This window comes from Calonectris borealis, chromosome Z (assembly GCF_964195595.1).
Source record: "Calonectris borealis chromosome Z, bCalBor7.hap1.2, whole genome shotgun sequence".
Lineage (NCBI taxonomy): Eukaryota > Metazoa > Chordata > Aves > Procellariiformes > Procellariidae > Calonectris > Calonectris borealis.
The window spans coordinates 77,580,527-77,606,951 of record NC_134352.1 but is presented as its reverse complement, the minus strand read 5'-3'; the positions used below and the strand labels follow the sequence as shown (position 1 = coordinate 77,606,951).

Here is a 26,425-nt window from a genome sequence, read left to right as displayed (position 1 = left end):
AGGACAGGACAAGGCAAGCCTGTTGTTAGAGACCTTTATTTTTTTTCTCAAGTTTCAGGTAGTAGCTGGTTACTGAAATCAGCAGAGAATTGCTTACTTAGGTGTTTCATTGTGATGGTCTGGGTGTTTTGTTGTGATGATCTGGCTTTGAGGGTGAGTCACGTCAACTTCTGTGACTTAAATGTCTCAATTCTAGTTTAATGTATTGCAAGCATGTGTGAGTATAAATCAGCTAAAGTTTGGCCTGAGTTGCTTTTATTCCAAGATAAATGTAGTATACACTTGAACAAGCTCACTAGAGGAGCTTGAACCTGAGCAAGTGAAATCTAGTTTGATTTTGGTTTTTGTAGGCTGATAATTCGTGTGATTTAGCTAACAGCTGGTAGAACAATGGGCATGGTTTCTGCTGCTCTATGCTAAGCAAAACAATCAGAAAGAACAATTTATCTATGATATAGTGGCTGACTCATGCCACAAGGCTTGTATTCCTTTAATCCTTTTATAAACTGTTTTATCCTAGCTAATGTAATTGTGGATGTTCTTATTACCCATATAATGCCTAATCCCTTTTGAATTCTGCTAAACTGTTGGCCTTAATGTTGCTTAGCAATAATTAGAAAAATACAGGTGGTTTGTGAATTGTTTAACTCTTGATCAAACCTTTGAAATTTTGTTTGTGCTGACCTGTTACGCTTTTATGTTGGTAATAATTCCACTGCTGAACAGTGAATGGGAGGAATGGTAGTTGGTGTTCAGATGTTTTGGATGTCTGATCTGGAGGTTGTTTAGCTTTGCTAGGATACTGGAGAGGCCTTCACTTCGTGATTTTGATCCTTTGTTCTTCCTTTCTCAGATGCATTTGTTCTAGGCAAGTTTGGTTGTTCAAGGTCAAAGTTCTACTTAAAGTTAAGGAATAATACAGGCTTCTTAAAGCAACAAAAGCATAGCAGGGATTATTTATTTTTATCCCATATGAGCTGGCCTTCTAATTCTCTCACAGTTTTAGAGCAATCTGTGGTAAGTAGGGTAAAGAACTAAAATTGTGCAGAGGTGCCTGAAGTGTCAACAACTTCAGTATAGAAGAGTGATGTTAAGGGCCACCCCACTTATTTTAAGTGCCCAGCTCTGTAGTGGGACTTGGAGGGGTTCTGCCATCTCTTGTCTAGGGACGACTGTGCCTTCCTCAGGGCTTTGGCTTGTGCAAGAAATTTAATATGTGGCTCTCAGCCAAAAGTACTGGCCAGCCTTGGCTTATTGCTTGGAGATGGGTTCAGTTCCCTCTTCATCTTGATGAGACTAAGCCCATATCTTCTGTTTTTTTGGGGTAACGTAGCCATCAGGCTGTGAGTTTTTACTGAGGAATCCTTCCTTCCCCTTGTTGAAACTTTTGGCTCCTGGCTGTGTAGTGGGGTGGGGCCAAAACCCAGCCAGCAGCGAGGGAATGTGCCTCTGTAGCCTAAGGTGCTCAGCTGGAAGGAGGGATTGCTCCCGTTTATCAGCTCACTTTCCAGTCTGAAATATTTATCATCCTGACTGCTCAAAGCTTGGAAAAAACTGTCAGGCTCCTTTTTGTTTTCTGGCTTCAGCTTTTGCATTCCTGTCTGGGCAGTGGCCTGATGCCAAGGGGAAAGCTGAAGAGAGCTGTGCTTAGTGCCCTTTAGGGTAGGGCATCCACCCAGAAGGTGGAGGATGCAAGTTAAAGTGCCTTTGGGCCAAATGCCCCCATGCCAGCTGACTGAATAAGGTGTCCCAATTTAGCTTTTTTTTTTTTGAGGAAAATAGGACAATCATCTGAACCAAATGCGTGGTAAAAGTGGTTATGTAGAGGATTTCAGGCTCTGAGTCAGCCTCATACACATACCTGCATGTAACCTTGAGTTCAGTATTAAATTCCCAGAGTTCAGTGTTCAGGACATGTCAAGGCATTTCCTTCCTTGTCACATCTGTTTGGCAGGTCACCAAGCACTACTGAGAGAGAACGTATGGAGAACCCTGGGTTTAGACCTGGAGTTTCCCAGGGTGGGTCCCTAGTCAGCTCTGGCTCCTGAGATGCACGTTGCAAACACCAGACTTGTCATGCTTACCTGTGCAATGCTTCTCATGTCACTCCTGTTCTAGCAGTGTCCAGAAAATCAAAGGATAAGCTACTTGTAAGTAGTTATTAATTAATCTCTTCTGGAGAGTGCAGGAACCTTTTTTCCTGTTTAAACTTCTGTTCTTATCTTTTTGGAGGACACTTCTGTTACGTATGGGGTAAGGAGGTAGCGTCAACCAGTTCCTGTTCTGTGCTCAGTGCCTAGTCATTTATGTATTTATGGGAGAAAATCTTCCAGTGATACAGGAAGATGACTTTAAAATCCATCCTTATAGACACTTTGTCATTGGCTGACATTTTTTGCATATTCTTAGGTTTTTCCAGTGAAATTTTCTCATTAGTTTGCTGTAGTCATTTATCTCTTGGATGAAGCTGTGATTTTAGAGACATCATTTCACATTGGAAGCAACTTTAATGTCCTATGATAACATGTACAAGAATGTCAGACCAGTCAGTGTTTAATTTGCAAATAAAAAATCTTGCTGTTGTGGCTTTTTGTGTTAAACTACTCAACTGTAAGCATAGCGAACTAGTGATGCAGACTTCCATGATCATTACTCTGATATTGCACTAGCTGAGTTTAAAGCGAACTGTTCACAGTAAAAAAGCAAATGAGCTATGTGTTACCTTAGATATAATTAGGTATGCTGCCTTGTATGTTTATTTTGGAGATTAGAGCAGAAGCATAAAAAACCCCTACGATATAGGCTGCAATACCCAGTGCAGAAGCGATTGCACAATGAGTGCGAGCTCTGCGGCACATATGGCTTAGTGCACAGTATGGGTTACCCTGCTTTGGATTTGCTGAGAAAATTTATTTTTTTTCCCTGCTGATAGGAGAACGGCAGCATTTTCATCCTGATGGCTGCAGCCAGTGAAATGGCCCTCCGTGAAATATGAAATCTGGTGTCCGCAGACATAGTACCCTGAAAGGTTGGGCAGCATTGCAGCAAACACGAAGGAGCTTGTGCTGTGTATGTCATTGCTTGGATACTCCTGAGGTCACTTCTCCAGCATCTGACTCCTCGGTTTTCCCTCTGAGGAAGATCAGGACTGTTGAGCCTGAAATGCTGTCCCACTTGCTGTTAATATGGGCTGTAAACAGCCACTGTATTCAACCTTTGTATCTCTGCAGGCTTTCTGTCTTGAAAAGATGACGACTTCGCTGAGCAACACTAAACAATAGTTAATTCTGTAGATGTCTTCCAGATATTTGTTTTGAAACACTTTGAAGCCACAAAATATACTGGATCTGCAGCAAAGCTGCCAGTATATTTGTTTCTAGCGTGAGAGCCATCTTGCCAGCAGGAGAAAGTACTTTTTCCTACCAAAGCCCAAGTTGACTCAAAGGTTTTTGGTTGGTTGTTTTTGGTGTGGGTTTTTTTTTTTTTAAAAGCACCTGGAACTGACTTTGTGGTCCAGTGTTGGTTTCAGCATCTGATTCTTCTTTTTCTGCTTTCATACGTTGATACTTACTTTGTATGATGCCCTGTTGGGAAGAGGCTAACTGAAAATATTGCAGAGTAACTTGAGCAGCAAACAATCTGGTACTCAAATGAGGCTAATCTCTGCGTAATGAGAGTATAGGAGCATATTTTGAAACTTGTCTCCTTTTGCAGGAGGCAGTCAGCGCTGTTGGTGTATTTTAGGGGCGAGATATGTGTTACTGCTTGTGTCATGTCCAGTACAGTGAGGCTGTGACTTGCTAGGTGCTTGCAAACCTGCAAAGTTAACCCTGCCCACAGATGCAATAAGGGGTTTGTGGCTACTAATGAGCTGCAAAAATGATGGTTACTGTACAGCTTGTGGTATGCAAATACAAGTAAATTAGAGCTCTCTTGAAAGCCCAGCATACTCTGAAGGGTGGCAACGGGTGATTTTTTTTTTCCTGCTGTAACTAGGCAATGTAAGAGCTGGCTTCTGGTGAGTGGTTGCTTCTTCCACTCTCCCAAAAAGTTAAACACGGGATGTTAATGACATGCTCTGTAGAGGTACATGTCCTGCTGAAGCTGTAATTTTAGAATCTACATTGTAAATCGGGTGATCACTAAGTCTGGTCAAAAATTGCTGGCTTGGCTATCTTTATCACTAAACAAGCAACTAGGTCACTAATTTAACTTGCTTAGATTATTTTTCCCTGCTGCCGTTCCCCTGCACTACAGCTGCCAAGATATTGCTCAGGTATAAGGATGGAAAAGGAAGGAAAACCCTGGCTATGTTTTTTCTTCCCAGAGTAGAAAATACCAATAGAGTGTATGTATGCATGCGTGTATGCAGTTTTCAGATTATCAATAGATTATTAACACTTAAAACCACAATTGACAGTATGCAAAATTGTCCTGTCATGAGTTTTCTACTAGGAAAGGTAACAGGCATTTGTGCAGGATTTCAGTAGTACCCAAAGGCTCCTGGTTGGGATTTTTTCCTGCATGAGCCATCCCACACTTACTGAAAGAACCAAGCGGCTGCTTGATCGAAGTGTGTCCTGCCTAAACTGCTGACACTTAACTCTAGAAATAAAGGACTAAGTGGTCACTTCTTCCAAAATAAACCATTTAAGTCAAAAATGAGGGACCTTCTGGCTAGTTTGTTACCTGGCTGCACAAGTGGTGGTGCCAGCTATGGTGCCAGGAGGGGTGGGAGGAGGAACCTTTGCTGTGACTTGTGCTGGTTTGTTCTTTACTTCTTGCTTAGGGCTCATAGTGTTTGGATGCTAAGGTATTTCTTAAGCTATAATACTGAGGATTTATCAGACCCATAGTTGAGTGTAAGAAGTAGGAAACAACAGTTTATGCACTTTTAGTTTTGGGGGGGTTCAGATGCCAGTGACAATTAATGCTGCCTGCACTGTCATTATTCATCTGGTTCTTAATAATCTGTTTGACATAGTAATTTTGATTGCCGCTTGTGACGGCACATCACTGTGGTGCTCAGCTGGGACACCGAGCTGTCCTGCTCAGTGTCCAACTGGTTAGCTGCTCTTACAGTACCTGCTAGTCCCCACTTTTTTTTTTAAAGGTTATAAATCTAAACCAGCTCTGGGACCATTTTGGGATTGAGCTTCCAGTGCTTTGCTGTTTCCCGTAGCAGTTGGTACGCTGCAGCTGTTTGTGCACGAGCAGAACTGCACACGTGAGCATCCTGACAGCTGCTACTTCAAATGTCTGTAGCGGTGGAGGGGAGGCATGTCGGTAGTCAGTGAGCTTGATACTGAGGAGATACGTGATGTTCTTCAAAGCTGGCTGGGGAAGGAGGGCATCTTCATTAACAGGAAAAATACAGACACAAGTTCAGGTTTCTAGAGATATTCTGAACTTAGTTCAATAGAAGTTTATCAGATAGCGGTGTGGAGACTTTCCATCATCGTTTCTCCTGGACAACTGTAACAACAAAGTTTACAAGGATGCTGCTTTCTCTTTGCAATACCTTCTTGGAACTGAAAAATCTCTCCAACTGAGAAGTCCAAGCCATATCTTCAGTCTCCTTTTAAAACTAGTTTCCATCTGTGTTCACCATCCGGTACCCCCTGAGCTTCCTCGGTGTTCTAATGAGTTCACTGTAACATTTTCTGTTACTTTAAAATGCCTCCTCGCTGTTGACAGGCTCTTCGTGCTACAGCACGGTGAAGCTGACTGCATGGAAAATCAGCTTGAAAGAATCTCCAAACCTGGTTTTGGCACTCATACGTAGCTACTTCTAAACAGTTGATATTTGAGTCAAACTGTCATATTTTCATTTGTTGTCCTTCCCAGTACTGATTTATGCACTCAATCACAATTGCTTATGTCTGCTCAGTCCACTGTGTTGTCCCTGATACTGCCTGGTATGTTTTAATATAAAACTTAAAGCAGCTGAACTTGCATTGTGTATTTTGGTGGGGAGGAACAAAGCAACAAAATAAAGGCTTTAAATATGGTTTGTAAATTATTATAGGCATTTGTGTGAACAACTACTTTCAGCATCTCATCTGCATGTACTGCTAATGTGTAGAGCGGCAGGCTCCCGAAGACGGACAACGGAGGCTCACCTGGGGTCTCTGCAGAGCGTTTCGATTGAGAATACCCAGTGCAGCTTAGTACTCCTGATCTTTCATGTTAGCAGGAAGATAATTCACTGAATTTCTCAGTTAATCTTGTAAATCTTAATTTCCCTCACAGCCTTTTTTATTTTGCATTATAACAGTTTGGTAAGTACCACTTGAACTGTGTAGCACATTGAAAAATAATACTGGACTAAATACAGCTTTCTGAAAGCATCCTCTGAGAAGAATCTAGGAGTCTAAATGCTGACTGCTGGAGTGTGGGTAGTCGGTTTGGTGTCTTCTCTGCATCTTTCCTGTACAGACAGACACATGCTTCAAGGCTATGAAGTGGCAGACTAAAATGGCACACATAGTACCTGAAATAAATTTGGATTTTAGACTGTTCTAGGCTATTTAGACTATTCTAGAAGCTAATGACCTGATAGTTCAGTTGGAGGAGACCAGGGCTGTTAGGACATTGAAATTACAAACTAAATACTACCAGGTAGAAAACCTTCCAGTTGATGCTTTTTGCTTATGTTTTGGGGAAGAGCTAAATGTGTTTAATAAAGTTAAGGAAGTTTTCTTGAGTTAGATGACCAAGGGATCGCTGGGGTCGGTTCCAAGGAAGGCAACCGAGTGACTACCTAGCTTGTGATAGCCTACATCACATGCTCCCTTACTTCATCAGGCAACTCTGTGCAAGTGAGCTCGATTTTATACTGATGTGTGGGCAAATCTCATGTAGTGTCTGATGACCTAACTAAAAACATTTCTGAGATGGGAGTGCCCTCAACTCCCCAGACATACCATGCTTTTGCATGTGCAGTTCATGCTCTAGATTCTATAGAGGAGCTGCTGCTCTGCTTTATAAAACGCTACGTAGCAGTTGTAGAAATGCTGGTTATTAGAGCTGGATTGCAGACGTTTTTGCCATAGTACACAATTTGAACCAAGCAGCTGCAACTGGTTTCCTGGGATACCAGAGCAGAAGCCAAGATCGGATAAGATGTTGTTCCCCTTTCGCTCTTGGACTCATTGACTAGGTTGTCACTGTTGTCTAATCAACTTGCATCGCAGGTTTGTTTGAAGTGCACAATATTTGGAAAGGATTAGCAAAATCAATGTGATGTAATTTATTTTGCAGCACAGGAAGCTGAAGGCTGGTGATGCAGTCAAAGGCGGGCATCTTTATCATTCGCTCTGCTTTCTGTGGTAGATGCAGGTCATCTGCTTGTGTAGCTCTCAAGTATCCTGGTAGGAAGGTTTCCTGACAATGCTGTATATTAGTGTGAATGTTGTCTGTCTTAAAATGAGACATAGGGAATAACTTGTCAAGGACTCTGAATTTTTTTGTTTGATACTCAGATGAGTTGTATGCTGTCTTACTTGAATACTGACGTTGAAATTTAGCAAGCTTTGAACTGAGCACTTCAAATGTTGGGAATATCAAAAGGTCCCTTGAAGAAAAGTGATCTTTTTTAGAGCTGCTCTTTCCACATAGTGAATATTGAAAAGTAACCTTCAGAACAAAACTTGCATACTTTCTGTAACAGGAATTTGTAGGAAATCTCTTGCCATTTGTGGTGGTAATTCCAGGGTGGGGGGGACGACTTGTCCAAACTTCAAAGCATATCATGCTAATTTGGAACTGTATTGAGTGTCTTGAATTGCAGACTGTTTGAGGGACAGATCCTTACCCTACTGCTAAAACCTGGTTTGGTTTGAGCGCATATATTTAACGTTGGTGATATTGATAATGGACTGAAGTTAATACACTTTAAAGTCCTTCAGCAGCAGTGTGGCCGAGAGATGAGGAGACTGAACATCAAGAATTCTGTAGCTGAAGGTACCCTGTTTGGGAGAGGGAAATCCTTGTTGAGAAATCGTTTTTTCACTTCCTCTGATTCTAAATTTGACTTGAAACAAAAACATATATAATTGATGTCATAGATACTATATGTGGATTCTGCTACTTCCTGGGATGGTAATGGCTTTGATTTCCCCTCTTAAATTCACATGTCAGTGGTAAGTAAGCTGTCTTGCTCTCCAGCAGGTTTCAGAAAGCACCAACTTCTGCTGACCTAATTGATGCCAAAGGTGATAATTAAGCTTTCTAAAAAGCTCTGAAGGCAGTCCTGTTAGAGTAGGTATTCATGACTGTACTAATAGGTGGGTGCAAAGTGGAGTTAAAAGGGATTCTCTTATCTTTGTGTGATTGCTTAGCTATTGCTATGCAGGGGATGAGAGCTCCTCTGTTACTACAAAGCATCTTTAGTAAGATATTAATCTAAAAATATAAGCATTATGTCTGGGTGTGTTCAGGTGCATTAAAGTGGTTTTTTAAATTAAAAAACGGAGAATTGCAGTTTTATTTTTGTACTCCAAGAAATTTGTCCATTTATAAGAGCAGTGTGAGGATTTTCTTTAAAATTAACGAGTTCAAGATGATAGTGCTTGTGTGAACATTAAAATGAATGCTAGTGATATTACTTGTCCAGGGGTTTGGTGCATAGGAAAAGATGCTGCGTTAACATGTGCCGTTTTGTTGAACCACTTTGTCCTTTGAGATCTGAGAGTTGTTGAGTTCAAGGTGTTTGGCATTTTAAAAAAGCAAGCTTTTTGGCCTTAAGGTTCGACTAACTTGGTGTAAACTTCTGCTTCCAGTGGGACAATTAAAGGCTAAGTAGTTCTGGACATACTGCAGGCTGTTCTGTATTGCACCAGCACTAACAGTGTTGGATATAAATCAGTGTAACGCTGAGCAGGCATGAATAATTTTAAGGGTCGGATGTGCAGAGGTCTTTAGAGACTGTTGTGCTGCTTGGTTGAGCTCTTCATGTGCCTGATGCAGAAAGTGAGCGTGGTGGCATGGCCAAGGTCACTGGCTGTTGATCCTTCTTTGCAATGGGCACGTAAGTATTTTGCACTGATCACCCAAAATCCTGCCTTGGTGTACTTTATAGGCGTTGATGGGGCTGTTCCCAAGAGGTGCGTAACCTTTGTTTCATGGGGCCAGTTCAGGGTTGGAGGGATGTGGAGGCAAATTGGGATCTGGGAAATGCACAACCCTTTTGGTACAGCCAGGGAGGCTCTTGGATCTGACACTCAACTTCCCAGACTGCCTTCACTGCCAGTGAAGGTTACTGCTGTGGCAGTCTCTGATGGAGACCATTTTGCTTGACTGAAAACGCTTTTCCTTAGAGGCTATGAAAACTGGGACAAAGTGGGGTAGGAGGAACTGAGCAGTGGTTCTAGTGAATAATGCTGAATGCCCAAGAATGGGAACAACGGGAACTTTGTGTGGGTTTTTTTTCTGGGAAAGCGCTTGGAATCGGTTCCTGCAGTTGTCCCCTGTGCCACCACCCGTGTAGTGCAGGTACTTCCTTCACGTGTTACTTGAAACTCTGCAATATGACAGGATGCATAACCTGAGATGGTTTTTGTGAGCTGTTAGGTTCCATCATTGCCCCTTGTATGGCTAGATACTTTTAAAACTGAAAACGTATGTGTAGCATAAGGCTTTTCTTGGACTAAAATTTCCAGCATGTAGCTGCTCCTTTACAGAAACACAACTGAGAGAAGCGCAGAATAAAGCAGCTGGAGGAACGCAGTTGACTCCTGTTGGTCACCTTGCAGTGGTCTCCCATCCCAGTCAATACTGTGATCTCCCCCCAAATCTGCCAAGACATACAGAGCTCTTAAATGCACATCGTTGCATGCCTGCTCCACAGTAGCATCTGGAGAACTCTGTTTTTTTTTTTTTCCAGGAAATTAATTCCATGCAGAAATGTAATTGGAAGCAGGTAAAAGTATAGCTTTGTAGGTTACATAGGGGGGAAAGAAATTGTATTTGGCTTCCAGTCAATTTGCAGTATAATTTTCATCCAGAGATCTAACACAGCAGCATGGTTTATTATATTTATTTATAATTTAAATAATATATGATGATGCTTAGCTTTTTATATATTATTTATTAGGCAGAGAATGCCTTGAGGGCTATAGTGTTTTTTTTTATTATATCCAGGTCTTCTAAAGCAAACCCTGACAAGTGGCAATTACTGTAAACGTACTGTTCATGTGTAGGTGGGTTTAAATTAGTTTGCAAACAGCTGTATAACTTTTGGTAGTATCTGAAAAAAAAATTCAACATCAATTCTGTTAATGATTTGATTTTGGGGAAACTTTACTCTGCATATCAGATGGAGTCATAAGGAAGATGGAGACCTATAGTTGTCAGACAAATCTTTCAGCTGCGAAGAAACAAACCTCTGAAGTACTTTGACAGCGTCTGGTCTGCAATTGTTGCAAAGTGCTGAAACATCATTAACTTTTTCAGTGTCTGAACCTTTTAACTACCAATAAAAGTTGGCTGTTTTGTTCAGTACCTGATGCCAGATGAGCCTTTAAGTCCTCCACTTCTTTAAGGGCTCTTACTGGAACCTAAATAGCATGTGAGTGGATGCAAGCAAATCACCAAATGTGGCTTTTTTTTCCTTTTCTTTTGTGCTAGGCTAACGAAAGCTTCACATCAGTATTAATGCTTATCAAAAAGTGTAATGTTTCAGAGCTTCCTGAAAGAGTGAAACTAGCTTTCCAGTTTTTATGTGTCACATCAGTGTGGCTGCAACAGGTCGCAAGATTGGAGAAACTGCTTAATTAATGATACCTGCTCTCAGGCCTGCCAAATGGAGGGCAAACAGAACTGCTTCCAGCTGATGCTGTCCAACAAAGTTCATGCTCTGGAAAAGTCCTTTTCCAGCGGCAAAACGTTCTCCAGTCTTGGTACCTATGGAGGATACTGCTCTAATGTCTGTGTAAGATTGCTCAAAGGATGTGTTTCTGCAGTGTGAATCCTAAAGACCCTTACTTTCTGTGTGCATAGACACAATTTATTTAAAAATAGTGGTCTACCTGTGTCAGTATGTAACTTGGTGCAAAAATCAGATACGAACACTGCTCCCTGTTCTAGGAAACTTTCAGAATTCTTTATTCAGTTTGTGTACTAGATGTTATTTACAAGCTGAAGAGGACAAGAAGTAAGCTGGATTGTTCCCTTATAGAATCAAGGCAAGGTAAAGCTTGTAGGTGAGGCACGATTTAACTCATCGTATTTGGTACCAAGTGTGTGTGTAGCTTTCAGATGCTTATTGCTGGCGACCTGACCAGGAGTAATGCATCTCTAGGCTAGTGTGAATACCAGCAAGGCTGTTAGCTTATACTTGGGCATCTGTTAATTCATAGTCACATCTACTTCATCACCACTAGAGGCTCCTCCAAGTCATGCTTTGGGTACATTTCTGTGTCAGGAAGCAGCTCATGCTTTAAGTAGCGTGTGGATGTCTGAATCTGTCAGAGCAATACCTCTTTACAAGCAATGAATTAAATTTTTTAATCAAAATAACCAGTCATCCTCTTGATGGTATGGTTGAACCCGAATCATCAATTTGAAATAGCTACTGATCATTAACTACTGATGAACTTTAAAGTGATGTTGACTAGAAGCTTGTAGTGTTGCTTGCTAGTAACTGGAAGAAACAAGCATGAAAATATTTGTGATAATGAGTGTAGGAAAATAATTTTCTTTTAACATCAACATATTTCATCCCAGCATAGATAAGGCTATAATTACCAACACGGATTATTTTAGGGTTCAGACACTTTCATGTATGTCTGGGGTAGGTTTCCCATGGCAGGGCTGTACTTACGTTTGTATTCTCAAAACACTGTCAACTTTTGCTGCAAACTGATTATTGCTGCATCCTAATTTGGTAGGGTGTAGGCATCTTACGTCAGGTGCAGTGTGTTTGAGATACGGGCTCTGATCAAACAGCCTAACAACATTAAGACTAAATCTTCAAAAAATTAATCTTCTAAGACGGGAAAGAATATCATCATGGGATTGTGGCTAGTATACAAATAGGGATGAATTTTTTTGTTCTTTGCCATTCCTGGGTTTTGGTAGGGTCAGCTTATTCTGAATACAAGCAAGCAAGTCCTGTGCTCAGGTCTTAGGTTTTTGCAGGTGTGTGGGTGTCATTTTTCTCTGGATGGAGGAAGAGATCATCCAGTTCCCAAACTGACCATGTGGATGCTACAATTTTTGAGCGTGGCGGCATGCTGGAGCACTGTACTGGAGCTATTGGAGACACAGCATGCATTTTTGTAGATTAAGCATCAGTGATCTGTGTAGTCATGTGTGATGATCCTATTTAGAAAGTGGAGGAGCTTTTAGATGAGTCTTTGCAGGAAAGCAGCACAACTTATTTCTGTGGAAGCTTCAAAATAAGAAGGTGCTGTGTGGCTACTGGCATGTACATGAGGACCTATTGGAAGGTTATTTTTTATTACCTGTTTCTCTAGCATTCAGCTAGTGTTCTTAAACTTCGAGACCTTAAAAAGGAAGGGTGAAACTGAAAAATAAGTTATCCAAAATTCACCAGAAGGTAGATACCAGAAGGGTCTGATTAAAAAGTGATGTTGCACAGTAGAAAACTTGCTCTGTCTTGAAGTTCTCTACTTTTTTTTTTCTTGAGGTATCACCTGTTCCTACAAATCTCCATAGCCATAGATGCAGCACCTCTTGCAAGAGCTCTTACTGTCAATCTGCTACTGCAGTTTATCTTGTTGCTCAACTTAGACTGCTCTGTTTTCTTCCCCGCTGTTGTGCTTGGAGGCTTTTCTTCATCCACGCTCCAGTTTTCACTAAAAGCAGACTGTTGACCTACCACAGATCTTGTCTGTTCTTCCCTGGTATGCCACTTATGGGTGATCGCTTACCTGTCACACAAATTTCTTCTAAAGTTAAGTCAGATACGCCACTTCAAATGAAGAATAGTATCTATGAATAATATCTATGACATGCTTAAATAGAGGAAGAAAAATTAAATGAGTTTTAATTTCCCTCCAGTTCCTTTCTTGGTACTGGTAGGCAATACTGCATAGTGTTAGAGCTCTTTAAGGGTTGCTTTTAGTCACACAATTGTACAAGTTTCCTTTGACTTTCCTACAAGATCCAGCTTTCTCTGTCCAAATGATCAGATCCCTTGCCTGTATTTTCATCTTACATCTGTCTCATTAAATTTCTGTCTTGACCTTGAAATCCTCTTGACCTGCGGTAGTCTGAAGTGGTTCTTCCTGACTGCTACTCTTATCCTGTATGCCTTCAAACTTAATGTAAATGTTTACAATTAATTAGATACCAGCTTGAATTTCATGGATGTTCGTTCATGTACCGAGCTTAGCTCGATTGCACTGGTTCTGCTTTTATCAGAAGTATAAAGGGTACCTTAAATATCTATGCTGCACTGCAGATGAATCAACCTGCTTTGCACCCTTTTGCTGGCTCTTTCAGGAGATATTTCAGCAAACTGAGGATTCTGGCTTTATCTAGATGACATATTAGTCATTGACATGGCAGCTAGTTGGAACATAGGTAGAAATATCAATGCTAGCTTTCACTTCAGTATGGTACTTTCTCTTGTATATCCATCTGGCCAGAAAGATGTCTTTTTAAGCATCCGTGTATTAATGATGATCAAGAACAACCATTTTGTAGGTGGTTCTTGTCTAGCCATGTGTAACTAGCTTTTTAAATGGAGCATGGTTGTTATAGCAGGGCGGTGATCTGCAGGAGATGAGGGCTATATGTGAAGGGACATGTTCTTCAGCAGCTGTTTCCTTAGGGCCACGTTGGGAGCGTGAGGTCTATATGGTACCTAACACAAGGCAACTCGAGGTGTGGTTCAAACAACAGTAGTACTTTGGAGCCACTGAAGGCCAAAGCAGTTGAATGTCTTGTCCTTGTGACTGTAGCAGCACTGCTGTCTGATCTGCCTTTTCTTTTAAGCAGACATTTAGTGTAAGAGCTAGTCTTCTGCCTGGTGTAATGCAGCTGCTACACATATATTTGCAGGAGCTGGTACTGTGGCAGATTTGGGCTGGCGGCTGCGGCTTTTACCCCCCAGCCCAGGCAAGAGTACTTTTAGCGTGAGAAGTAGCAGCTCAATACTCTGCAGGCCTCTGATTTTTGACTTAAGGTGCGTGTCTGTGTTTTGAAGTCATTAAATGAATTAAACATATCATTTGAACTGGGCTCCCTTTCCTTAGTAGGTCAAAGCTCAAATTGAGACTTTAGCACTTCAATAATATTGTGGAATTCGGGGAGCGGGGGTTGTCTTGTTTTGAAAAACTAAATCTGAGTCCTGAGCTAGGATTCATCTTTATTTAATTCTCATCCCTTGCAGTGCAGTTTACTGGCAACCGAGTCCATTGCTGCTCATGAGTAAAGCTACACCGATTGTAATGCTGTGAGCTCCAAATCGTCTAAAGCACAAGGCAGGGGTGAAAAGAGGTAGAGAATGACAGAATGGTGAATGCCTCTTGAATTGGGCTCCTCAGTAGCAAACACCCAAACCCTGTTACCGTAGAAACAATAACCTTAGGAGCAAGGATGGGCAAGTATCAGCTAATGCACTTATTTTAGCTTAAACTTTAAACTTGATCTGTTTGAAGCAGCCTGTGATAATGGAGCTGTCAGGTGCATCATTAAGCACTAATGTGAAAATACGCTTTTGTGTCTCAAACGTAGGCTTCTCACTAGCGAGTACCTTCTGACAGAATGCTGGTTCCTGCAGTGAACTGGAGGATGCTGGGCGGGGAGGCAGCTTGCACAGGTGTATCGGACCTGGCTCATACAGGGTTACAGACACTTGCACACTGGGGCTATGCATGATATAGTTGTATCAGTATAGGATTATAAATCTAGACTAAGACGATGCCGATTGTATCTCCACACTAGGAGATGGTGCTGCTGTATTTAGCTCTTTGGTTGCAAGTGGTACAGCCCAGCAGACTTGCTTACTACTGCTGAGTAAGTGTTACCTGCGTCTGCCTAGATCTACTGCCTGTGACCAGCTCCAAACAGAAGCCTTCACGATCAGTGACGCAGTGGCTGAAAAATAAGTAGCAGGGCTGCATAACTGCTTATTTGGCTTCTGTGTGGCGCCAGCGTAGATTAAGATTTCAACTGCAATTCCTAGGTGCTGCCATTCAGTTTCTAGAAACCTATATCACTTTTTTAAATAAAGGCTGGTATGCCAGCTTGAGAAGTCTTGTTAGAAGAACTGCTGCCTGCCACGCTGAGAAGGGTGAAGTTGTGTAACACTGCAGCACAGTGCTATGGTTTACACTTACAATGCTATAAATACTCCTTTCCCCTTGCTGCTTATGAAAGAGGTGACTGCATCAAGACCTGCCCGGTGTTTTTAGCAGAACACGTGACTGGCTGTCCCTTGAGGAGAGCTTTCCTCTTGCATCCAGCCCGGCTTGCATATGAAGAGAATCAAGGCAATTAGTCATTCACTGACTCATGAATGGTGCTTGTTTAAAGAATTGTCTAAAAATAGTTAAAACAGGCTGAAGGAAAGGGTGTTTGTGTGTCGAGCTGGCTTGAACATCTTTTCACTCAGCAGTTGCAAACGGTATGGCTTGCTTCACCGAACAATAAAGCAATCTGCTGTGTTTTGGTGAGTGTGCAAACAGGGGAAGGAATAGGTGAGTTCACAGAAAATCTGTCAAGCTTGATGCAAAATGCTGTGAAACGGGGATATGCTTTGGTTATGATCACTTGAATTCAAGCAAACTAAACTATAGAAAAGACCAGGATAAGTCTGAAGTATATCATACTTTCTTATGCTCAACCATTCCATAGCTATGCCTGTATGTAAATCTGCTTCAAGAAAGTAAATTACTCACCCAGGAAATGAAAGTTCAAAACAAGAGATTGAACAGGACGCTGAAGATGTCATAGGCTAATGTAGTTCTTAATGAAAGAGACAATCTTCTGGACCCCGAAGCCTGGCAAATGGAGGCAGGTGCCCAGAGTATCAACCCTGTATACACTTAACTGGAGGACTTCAGAGCATGCTGCCAGAGATGCCAGTAATATAGCATGATACTTTGAATAAGCAGCCTCAAATATTCCTATCACTGCTCCAGCAAAACTGTATTATTTTTGCAAATAGAAAGAGTTGGAAAATTGCCTCTTCTGAAGTGGCCACAAACTGTTTCTAGAACAGCTGCACTAGCATTAGAGCTGGTACTGGTTCAGGTACGAGCATCCTCAGCTATACCTGCAGTTGGACTATTTCAAGTGCCAGCTTCTCCTCTAAAGCAGAGACCTAAGAGGAGATGTATGATTTGGAGTAAACTTTAGGTGCAGTATCACCAAGTATCTTTGGCTCCTTCAGCAAGTATTAAACACTATAGGGAGATTTAAGCTTCACACATTTGGAGTTATTCTTCCTATTTTGCCCAAATGGGGAAGTCAGTGTGTTTGTACAGATATAAATAAGAACTGAGTCATCTGTTTCTGCCTGGAAAATAGTCACACAGACTGGCCTCTCTGCATAACACACACACAGTGAGCCTGATTTCAAGCAGTACAACTCATGTACAGTCTGCGGGCAACCGAAAGCATCAGACCCAAGAGCACAATTTCAACATGAGGCCTTAGTGGTGGCAGAAGTCTCCTCATATCTGGCCTGTCACACTCTCTCATATATTCAATCTTAATGTTTTTCTTCCTTTTAAAATCAGGCCTAATTCTGGAGTGAAAGTTGAATTGGGGGCAGAATCGAGTAATATTTCAGCATGGGAATTCCTGGGAAAATACAGAAACCTCAGTATGATGTTGGCTTTCTCGTGTGGGACTCTGAAATTGCTTTAGGGCTCGGCTCCTGGGGTCAAAGCTCAGCAAAGCTGTTGGGTCGGCAGCTTGCCATACTGAAGAGGACCAAGTGGTTCTGTTTGGTGTTAGGTCTGTTTGGTGTAGATGCCTTTTCTGATGAGATGGCAGACAAGTGCAGTACCTGAGTGCAAATGGACAGGTTATAGAAGAAATACTTGGATGGCTCAGGATGTCAATGTTTCCAATTCAATATCTCTTGCTGGATGCTACATCTCCTGCAGCTGTTGCAGTGATGTTTTCTGTAGCACTGTGTAAAGTCAAACGGATAATAAAAGTAATGGAAGTGAACCTGGCAGTTGTTAGCCTAATGTAGGTGAGTGCTCCTGTAATCTGCTTCTTTGCAGAGCTCTGACCTGCAGTTTTGGGGAAAAAATTGTCAAAGTAACACAGCTGTGTCTTAGGGGTTTATACTAAGGAGTTCAGAAGTCTAGCCCTGTCTGGAAATGCTCTTGCTTTGCCATTATCAGCCTGGGATGTAGACCTGAGGTAGGAAAAACCTCTCTGTCGAGCCACGGGCACTGCAGGACTGACCTGTGCACAGCTGGAGATGGGCACCTGGCCCCGTGCTGGTGGGGTTGTGCTCGGTTGTGCAGCCGGGGAGGGGAGCAGCTTCAGGAGTGTGCAGGTGGCCCCTGGCCAAGGGAAACTTCTCATTTGGCTTCCAGCCTGTCCCCAGCTTTCTGTCCCCAGCAAGCTCTCCACCTGAAAGCGTTAACAGCTGCCTTAGCTGAAGCTGGATGTTCCCTGGCTCAAGAGCACTGAGAGTGAGTGTTTCTAGCCAAATGGTTGTTGCATGGTTCAGACTGAATGGCACAATTAGCTGGGCAATACCATGGACTGTCTCTGCACTAAAACCCACTGCAAGAAAGAAATATCTTCTCTAACTGCTGAACTGCTTGAGATCCCAAACACAGCTGACTTGTGCAGGCTAACCCAGTCTCAAGATGAGTAGCAGCTGCCAAGAGCAGTTACTGTCATGAAGGCTAGAACCTCCAGACTGAACTTCTAGGTTATCAAAAGGAGACAATATTTAAAAAAAATTCCTTTTGTTTCTTTTGAGTAATGTTAGAAGAAAATGGTTTGGTTTCTAGGCACTGCTTGTTCTAACGTCATTGTTCAGAGCAGTTTTATTTACTCAGATCCCTTGAGAGATGGCCCAGGCAACAGGAATGTGAATGTACAAGATTGCAGGAGCTTGGATGCAAACCAGCTTAACAGGGCTGTAGTGAATCCCTCCCTTATCCTTCAGCTCAGTCCTGGTTTCACGTCTACTGTTAGTCCCTATTTCAGATCTAAGGAGCAAAAGACTAGTATGTGGGTCAAAGCCCTTTCTTTAAAGGTGTAATTGTAACTTTGACCATCATATCGCAGGCTTTCTGCTTTGGTCCAGGTTGGGTGACTTAAACAGTCCCAGCTTTATGAACATAGCTACAGGGACAGAAATATTTAATAACAATTTACTATTGAAAGAAGTTTTGGTAAAAGGAAACCTAGTTTATATCAAGAGGAGTCTTCCATTGGAAATGACACCTTTTGGTAATGCCCCAGATAACTAAATTAGGAAGTGTGTACAAGATATGATTTAGTGTGAAACAAGAATGGGCTCCTGCCTGTCAAACCAGTCTCTGATTTTGTAAGTTAACCTCACTTCTTGACTCGTCTTTGGCCTACTGACTTGTGGCTCTATTTTCTTTCTTGTTTAGAAGCTTCATGTCCTTTTTATGAGATCTAGTTCACGCTTCACATTCAGGTCTTTGTGATTAAAATTCCTTATGAAACAGTGCAGGTAATACAGAATGTAAGGGGTTTGCTGCTCTTGGTGTTCATATGGCCATTGTAGCAGCAGGGGAGTTTTTGGGACTCACACGATTTAATTCATCTGGTCACTCGTCTTCTACCTTGGATCAGAGATGTGGTCCTAGTTCTCTAAAAGCATAATGAATGTTAATAAGCATTGAGATGGTGCTGCTGGGAAATTAGGCCAGAACTGGGACTAAATTATCAGCCTAGTGCCCAGTTCTGCAACAGGAAATTACTTATGTCCTAAGTTATAATATCTGGAGCTGAAATAGCAATGTTGGTCCTACATTCGTTTTTACCTTGTCAAATAGTTGCCAATGCAACGTGGCTAGCTTTAATGCTGCTTTACAGGCTCTGAAGCTGGACGATATCAAGGTGCTTTAAACCTCATTGATGTGAGAAGCAGGCTGCTAGTACTTACTGCTGACCTCTACTGAACGTGTTTTCCGGCACATAGGATTTAATACTGCGTGCACTAATCCAGGCTTAATGTGGAAGGGGAGAATCCATTAGATGAATTGTATAAATGCTTGCTGCGCTAGAAGCAGTAAAGGGCATTTTGTGGGATTAGATATTAACACTTAACCCGGTAGTGGTCTGTAGATCCTGTTCATATATGTTAAATGTACGGTGTAGTTAGCAGCACGCTGGCAGGAGGCATTCGTTAGGCCTGCAGCTATGGGAGGTGATGATGTGCACAGCGAGGAGCCTGGTTACGCCTGTCACAACGAAAAATGAGGAGGCCTTGTGCTCTCTGCAAGTGCTGTAATTCTTACCGGGGCAGGGTGGGTGATCTGTAGGAGACCTTGGTGGTACCCGCACATGGAGTCAGCAGAAGCTTGTCTGTGGGCTGGCTGTAGCAGATAATTACAAAAAAAGCACAAAATAGTTTAAAAACTCAAATGCTTCCTTTGTATCTGATCTTAAATACAGTTTGCGAAGGATGCTCAGTTTCACTGATGCTGTGTTTTCATGGTGCTTGCATTAAGCTTGTGATGTTTTAAAATAAGTTATCTTTAACTGGCACTTCCAGAAACACCAAGCAGTTGCAGTTTTTGTTGGCCACTGTAAAAGCTGCTGGTGCTCCTCATTTCCCCAAAACAGGTCAGTTGTGATGCTGGTGGCTTTCCAGGAAATGTGTGCTCTTCTCCCCGTTGCCTCTCTGCAGCGGGCAGGTAGGATGGATTCACCATTCCTATCCTTGCTGCCTAAAAATCGGGGATCTCGGTTTTGTCAGCTTGAGAGGAGTAGAAGAAATCAGTGTCAGACTATGGAAGTGTCATATACAGCTAGGCTGGAATGAATACTGAATTTCTAGACAGCTGAAGCTAGGAGTTAGTGCTGCGTTAGTGCTCCCCACTGAGAGGGAGATTATATTAGCATGTAAGTGTCGACTCAAGTGCATGGCAAGAGCTCCAGAAACAAAGTCACTGTAGTAGTTACTCATAGTGACTGAATCAGGACTTAATTCAGCGGTTGGTAGAAATATTTGTATTTTCAGTCAAATAGCATGGTATCTAGTAAGACTTTATTTTTCTGGCATACATAGATTTTGCTATGGCTTTGCCTTATCCAAATACAAGAAAAGCAACAAAGCTGAAGTGCAGTCACTAATGAGGATGCCAGGACGCAAGGCAGTAAAACAGGAAACAAATTGACCACACTGGTAGCAATATTCTTAAAATGTGTCGCGGTGTAACTTAGAGGTTGAAGTTCTTGTGCAGTAGCTGTAAATGCCTATAAAGGGCTGAATCTTCTGCCAGGCTCTGATTCAATGTAATATCAAAGGGGTTTATTCTTTTTCTAGGGACTATAAGTATGACTAGTTATAAATTGGGGAAGGGGGGAATGGGTTGATGACTGTGGTCTCCACCTTCTTGGCTGTTGAGTATGTTCAGTGGTGTCAAAGAGCCACAGTGAGCAGGTGGCTAAAATCAGGACACTGAAATAGGATTATTTCTGTTCAGTTTAAGCTCAGCTAGAGGAGTCAAACACATGGTAAATGCAGTAACAGTTAGGTACTTGTAGATGGGGGACTGAGCTGCATTTTTAGTCCTGCGAAATTAGCTTGTCTGGCTGTAACTGAGCTAACAAGCTGCCCTAAAACTCTGCCACTCTCTAGCACCTAGCAGTGCCTGGCTGAACTTACCAGAGGTAAGCTCCGATAGCTGATTTGCCTTACATCAATGAAATTGTAGGGGAAAAACCTTTCTGTGAGCTACTGCTATATTTAAAAAATAAATTTATTGCCTAATTCAGTCTTTTTATCTCTTAACATGTTTAGAATTGGGCTTTTAGTGAAAAAACTGACCTGTAATCATGGCTGTTGCTGCATCTTCGCAAGCAGTCTTGCAGCTTGTCTTGGAAATTCTTGGCTTGCTTAACCCACTCAGAAACTCAAATATGATTCAGTGAGAGCAGAGTGGGTTTACATAATTCCCCATGATTTCTCTTACAGAAGAGCTGCAGAGTAATTCTCTGGGACCTGTTTGTAATAACCTGGAAAAGCATTTAGTTTCACTTTTCAAATTCTGAATGATCTCAACATAGGGACCTGAAAGTGATGGTTTGTTTTTTTTGTTTGGAAAAAATCCCTGCCTGTAATGCGGGGTTTCCTAGTTTGGTGGCTTTTGGCTCTGAAATCAGGTTTGTAGAGGGGCTTCACTTGCTTTCTGCTCCAGTACAGCATCTCAATGTGCTAAACACTTACAGGCTAGTTAGAAATGGCTTATCAACAAGTAATGTGACTCTGATTTCTTTAAACATGCAACTGGTTACAGACGAGCTTGGGTCTCACCTGCTTCCACATGAGAAGAAAAGGTTTCTCTAATTTCTTTCTAGTTGCATTTTCTGGTGCCAGAGCTCAAGAAGCATCCTTCATATGGCAAAACACCAGCTTCATTTAATTCTGTAACGATTGTTATTGCAGGCAGGCAGATAGCCCTTTTCTATTAAAGACTTGTGGCTGCGAAACAGGATTTAAAGTTTGAAAAGTCTTCCAGAATCCTACAGCTTCTGCATGAGTCTGCATCACATACAGAGACCATAACTGGTGCTCCAGGCTCAGCCTTTGCAGTGGTCTTCTTGAGATGAAACCCTCAGGATTAGACAATTTGAGAGCAGAGGGTTTTTACTGAGAGGAATGAGACCTGCTTCCTCAGCTCCTTGACCTGTCTATATGTGGGATATAAACATGGTAATACTGGTATACTATTAGCAGTATGCTTTTTTTGGTTGCCTAGAAACTATACCTGTGTAGAAGACCTATAGGTTCTGCCAAGAAATCCTGTAGCTAGTTTTGTTGTCTCTTGCATTTTTAATCTCAGTCCTTGGGCTGTTTTGTCTTAGATCTCACGAAACTGCACGTAAGCACAGGAATGGGCTTTCTTGGGAAAACCCCAGTGGTCCAGAGGAGTCTGCAGCTACGTGATGCAAGCACTTGAGCTGAAGTGAATCTGCTCTGCCCTGGGTAGATCTTTGCTCTGCTCTCAGTGCAGGATGGCATGCTGTAGAGCCATGCACGTCCTTGCTGCAGCAGCCGCTCTCTTCTGCGATGGTGTGGTGACAAAGAGGCATTCGCTTGCTCTTTTTGGAGCAATGCCATTCGTGTAACTGACCTTAAACCGTGGGCTAGGATTGTTTAAGTGGATCATAAATCTTTTGGTTGTGAGTGTGCTGTGGCAAGTGACTGCAGGGTGAGGACTCGGTGCTGCTGTAACATACCCACATGCAGTCGGTAGCATGAGCGGGCACGTGCAGAACCTAAAGCCACATGAGCTGCTGAATTTGTTTCATAAAGGTGAACAGAAAACCTTATTTTCTCGGCTACCGGGCACTCTGGCCCCATAAAATTTGGGTCGCAAGGCAAAGGCATATGCCGCTCTATAAGTAAAACTGTAGCCAGGTACTTAATCACTCAGTAATCCGATTTGTTTGGTTGCCTGCTTCTGTTTCTGGGAATAACACTTCCCATAGTCTGTCCTGTTGAACAAAGTCATCACCCTGTGTCCGAGGGGCACGGTTAGATGCTGAAGTGGAAGGAGGTGACGTGGGATTCTGCTCTCGCCATGTGCAACTTGCTTTTGGGATCTCTTCTTGCATTCTCAGTCCCACGTGAGCCCGGCTGTGGTGCAGGGGCCGGGAGATGCTTCTCTGGAGATCCCACGCTAGACTGGCGGTGGGACTTTCTCGGTGGGTTGAGCAATGCTCAGGGAAGGGTTTGTGCTCCACAGCACAGCAAGCAGTGTGCGAGCCCCCTTTCAGAGGGAAGCGTTTTTGGCACTTAATCAGTCCAGATTCAGCCCTCTTTCCTACTGGCTGGCTTTTCTGACTGCTGTGAATGGCAGGACAGCACAGAGAAGTTAATATCCAGTGCTGGGATCTCTGCAGTCGCCCCATGACTGACTCAGCTCTGAGAGTCCTGCCCCACAGCTGGCTGCTGACCTCAGAGGCACTGAAGGTAATGTTTGCTGTCATCGCCCATTAATACTTGGTTCATCAAGTTGCACTGATTTATTAAACAGACACAGATGGTATTCAGACTTGGGAAATACTTGTGGTGGCAAGAAATGTAGTATTAGGAACACAGGTAGATAGACCAGCTTAACTCTCGCACAAGAAAGGCAAAAAAACTTTGGATCTCAGTAGAGCGAGTATATAACGAATTTTTTTTTCTGCACAGAAAGAGTAATTTAAAATATTTGCACTGTCAAATGTAAAACAGGTCTCTTCACCTTAGCAAACACTTTTAGCCTGCTTCTGAACCCAGAAAGACAGCGGTAGTATCTTGAGTTCCAGCTTTTCAAATCTATTTTACCCTGTTTAACAACAGTTGTTGGACAATGCTTCTACAATTAGGACATGGTAGATGCCTTTTGGCTTGTTTTCTGAACATTACCAGCTCAGGTCAGTCCTGGTGTTTAGATTTTTCTTGTTCAGTTAGTGTTTTGCTCATAAGAAATTGTGTGGAGTTATACTGTGGGGGCCACATGGCACTGGTATGTAAAGTGAACAATTTAATGCCCTTAACTGAAGTGGTTTTTTTCCAAGTTTTCACTGTTGCTGGTTGCTTGTTGAGCTCTTTTTTTTTATTCTGTTTCATAACTAAAATATTTTGCTTTTTTCCAGGCTCACATTAAATTTCCTATTGACTATCCATATTCACCACCTACCTTCAGATTCCTGACCAAAATGTGGCACCCCAACATTTATGAGGTAAGGTGCTTTTTAGATAATCTTTTTCTCAAGCATGTGAGAAGGCTTTCTACTTCCTTAAACTTCTGGAAGTATTGAAGGTACTACATGTCTCTAACCATAACTAAAGTGGCTAGCTGTTGGTGTTAAATGTCAGCTTCATGGTTGAACAGTTAAACCTAAACATTGTAGGAAATGCTGTTCTTGTAGGCAGGGATGGAGCCGTTCTTATACCTGCAAGTGCAGCAGGCAGCCCTAGCTGAAGTGCCATGCCATGATCCTCGGCAATTTTAGGGGATTCTTGGATCAAGGCTGATGTGTGGGGTCTTACCCTGTTGTAATACTTACGCAACTAGTCATTGTTTGTACAAATTTCAAGTATACTTTGAGTATATCCTACAAAATTGTGTGCTGAGACAAGAAATAATGGAAAAGTCTTCTGCAGCAGTCAGCCTACAAATGAAGGGGTTTGGACTTGGGGTGCTCTGACTGCAGAAGGAACCAGAGCTGGGCTGGAGTCCAGCTTCAGGAGGAGTCATGTACAGCCCGGTCACCCTGGGACCAGAGGGAACAGGTACCTCTGGACTGAATGTCTGCTAGCCAATTTGAAGTAGCCCTTAGTTCAGCGCGTGTATGGGTCACATTCAGAGGGTGATGCTGTGGGCTGTCAAGTCCGTGGTTGGATCATGGTACAACTACATAGCAGGCCCAGAAGGGGAATGATTTTATATAGAAGCAATCAGTTCAAAATTACCAAATTTCATAGAGCTTTATTTGAAAGCTGAAGGCCTGGTTTGGCTCAAAACTTGACTTTTAGTGGAGGCCAGTCAAATCCTTGCTAAACTTTTGGCTATCCTAGACAAGTGTCAGCCTGCTAGGACTACTGGTTGAATAGTTTGAGGAGCTAAAGGCCTTTCAAAATGTTCCTCTTGGTGCAGCTCTGTCATGTTATCACAGGTCTTCCTGTGAGAGGTTCTGCAGGCTTCCTTTGGGCCCACTTCAAAACAGAAATGTCAGTTCTCTTCCTTGCTGTGAACAAATGATGGCTTCAGTTGATGCCTTGGGCTTGGAAGGCCCTTTTCTAACAAGTTGTTGCTCTTAAATGTCCAGCCTGGAATGAGTGTGCTTCAAAAGTCATGGTGAAAACCCACACTGATGGCTTAGTAATAAATGGCCAAATGCCTCTCCAAACTTCAGTGCAAAACAGGATAGTAATCAGCTTTAATTACTGGATGCTCAGGAGGATTGCCTTAAGCCCAGGGACATCCTGAAATCAGTCATCTGACAGTCTTCTGACTTGAGTTTTGGACTTGGCACAGAATCTTGCATGTCGCCAAGGACAGTGTTTCCTTTAAGGCTCTATTTCAGTTGCATGGGTGTTTGATCTATAAATAAAGACAACTTTGAGACCTGCAGATTATTGCAGACCCATATTGTAGATGTTGATTCTGAATCCAGAAATTCTCATGCAGGAGGTGAGTGGGAAATGGTAACCAAAATGATATGTACAAAACGAGTTTTGGAAAGGACCTCTCCCAGTCCTGGTGGGAAAGATGAAAAATTGGCTCTAGAAACAACTGAGGGTAGGAGGAGAAACTAACCCAAAACTTGATGGGTGTATTTTGGGGTTACTCTTCAAATACTCCAGCTCTCAGCTTTGTACTTTGTGTTCGTAGCAGTGTTTCTTGGAGCTGAGGGAATCTGAAGCAGCTTGCAGGCTGTTTTGGAAACAACATTTAAGCAATGAAGATGAGGCACTGGGATAACTCCAAATGAAACTAAGAATAAATCAGCAAAGGGCTTGAGGTTTGAGCGTTTGTCAGGAGGAGGGGAAAAAAAAAATCTTTCAGTGTAAGGAAGATGAAAGAAAGTAGCAGTTTACAGAATCTGCTGGTGGGACCAGATGGAGAGGTTGGGGATGACGTTCCAGTTCTGAACAACAAGACTTGAGTAACTTGTGTGTTTTCCCCATCTCCAGTTTACTTGGGTCATCTAGTTGGATTTTGGTAAAACTGCATTCACTTGGTTTTTATTTTTATGACATAACAGTTCTCAGTCCTAATAGAAGTATAGGCTATTTCCCATTGGCAGATGAATACTGCATCCTCCTTGTTTATATCTTTCAAAAACATATGTAGGGAGAGGCTCTCCCCTTGACTACAGTGATCCCTAAAACGTCGTGCTGATCTCACCAGGCCCCATGACACCTTTACCTTCCAGACTCTGTAATGCTGCCCTGCTTGGACTTCCAAACGTGTAACATTTATTGTTGCAAGAGGGGAAACTTCTCACGTTCTTCCTTCCCTCTATATTTTCATATTGCCAAATATCTGCTGCTGACCCGATTGCTCGAGGAACTTCACCCAAGTGCTGTGATGCTTTCTCCTGGCCACCAGAACTGCATTCTCCCAGGAGATGGTTAAAGGAAAAACTGGGTAAACTCATGGGAATTATTAACAAAACCAGAATAGGCTGTGAACATAACGTAACATTAGTAAGGTTAACTTCACCTTAAAATGATATTAAAAAATATTTCTAGATTGCACAAGCCTGTTGGAGTCCTAAA

The 26,425-nt window shown here is 42.4% G+C and overlaps 1 protein-coding gene and 1 long non-coding RNA gene across 3 annotated transcripts in view; both read left to right on the top strand.

Moving 5' to 3' along the window:
- Positions 1–26,425, top strand: part of LOC142075700 (ubiquitin-conjugating enzyme E2 R2) — a 53,533-nt gene that overhangs the window by 15,971 nt on the left and 11,137 nt on the right. The window contains exon 2 of one of the 2 annotated variants that reach the window (XM_075137471.1): positions 23,794–23,880. The exons of the other annotated variant lie outside the window; for it this stretch is intronic. Coding sequence (XP_074993572.1) covers positions 23,794–23,880 — 87 coding nt within the window. The remainder of the gene's footprint in view (positions 1–23,793; positions 23,881–26,425) is intronic. 2 annotated transcript variants of the gene reach the window in all.
- LOC142075703 (uncharacterized) lies at positions 1,391–3,484 on the top strand. Its single transcript, XR_012670996.1, has 2 exons — positions 1,391–2,150; positions 2,933–3,484. It is a non-coding gene; the product is annotated as an uncharacterized LOC142075703 (long non-coding RNA).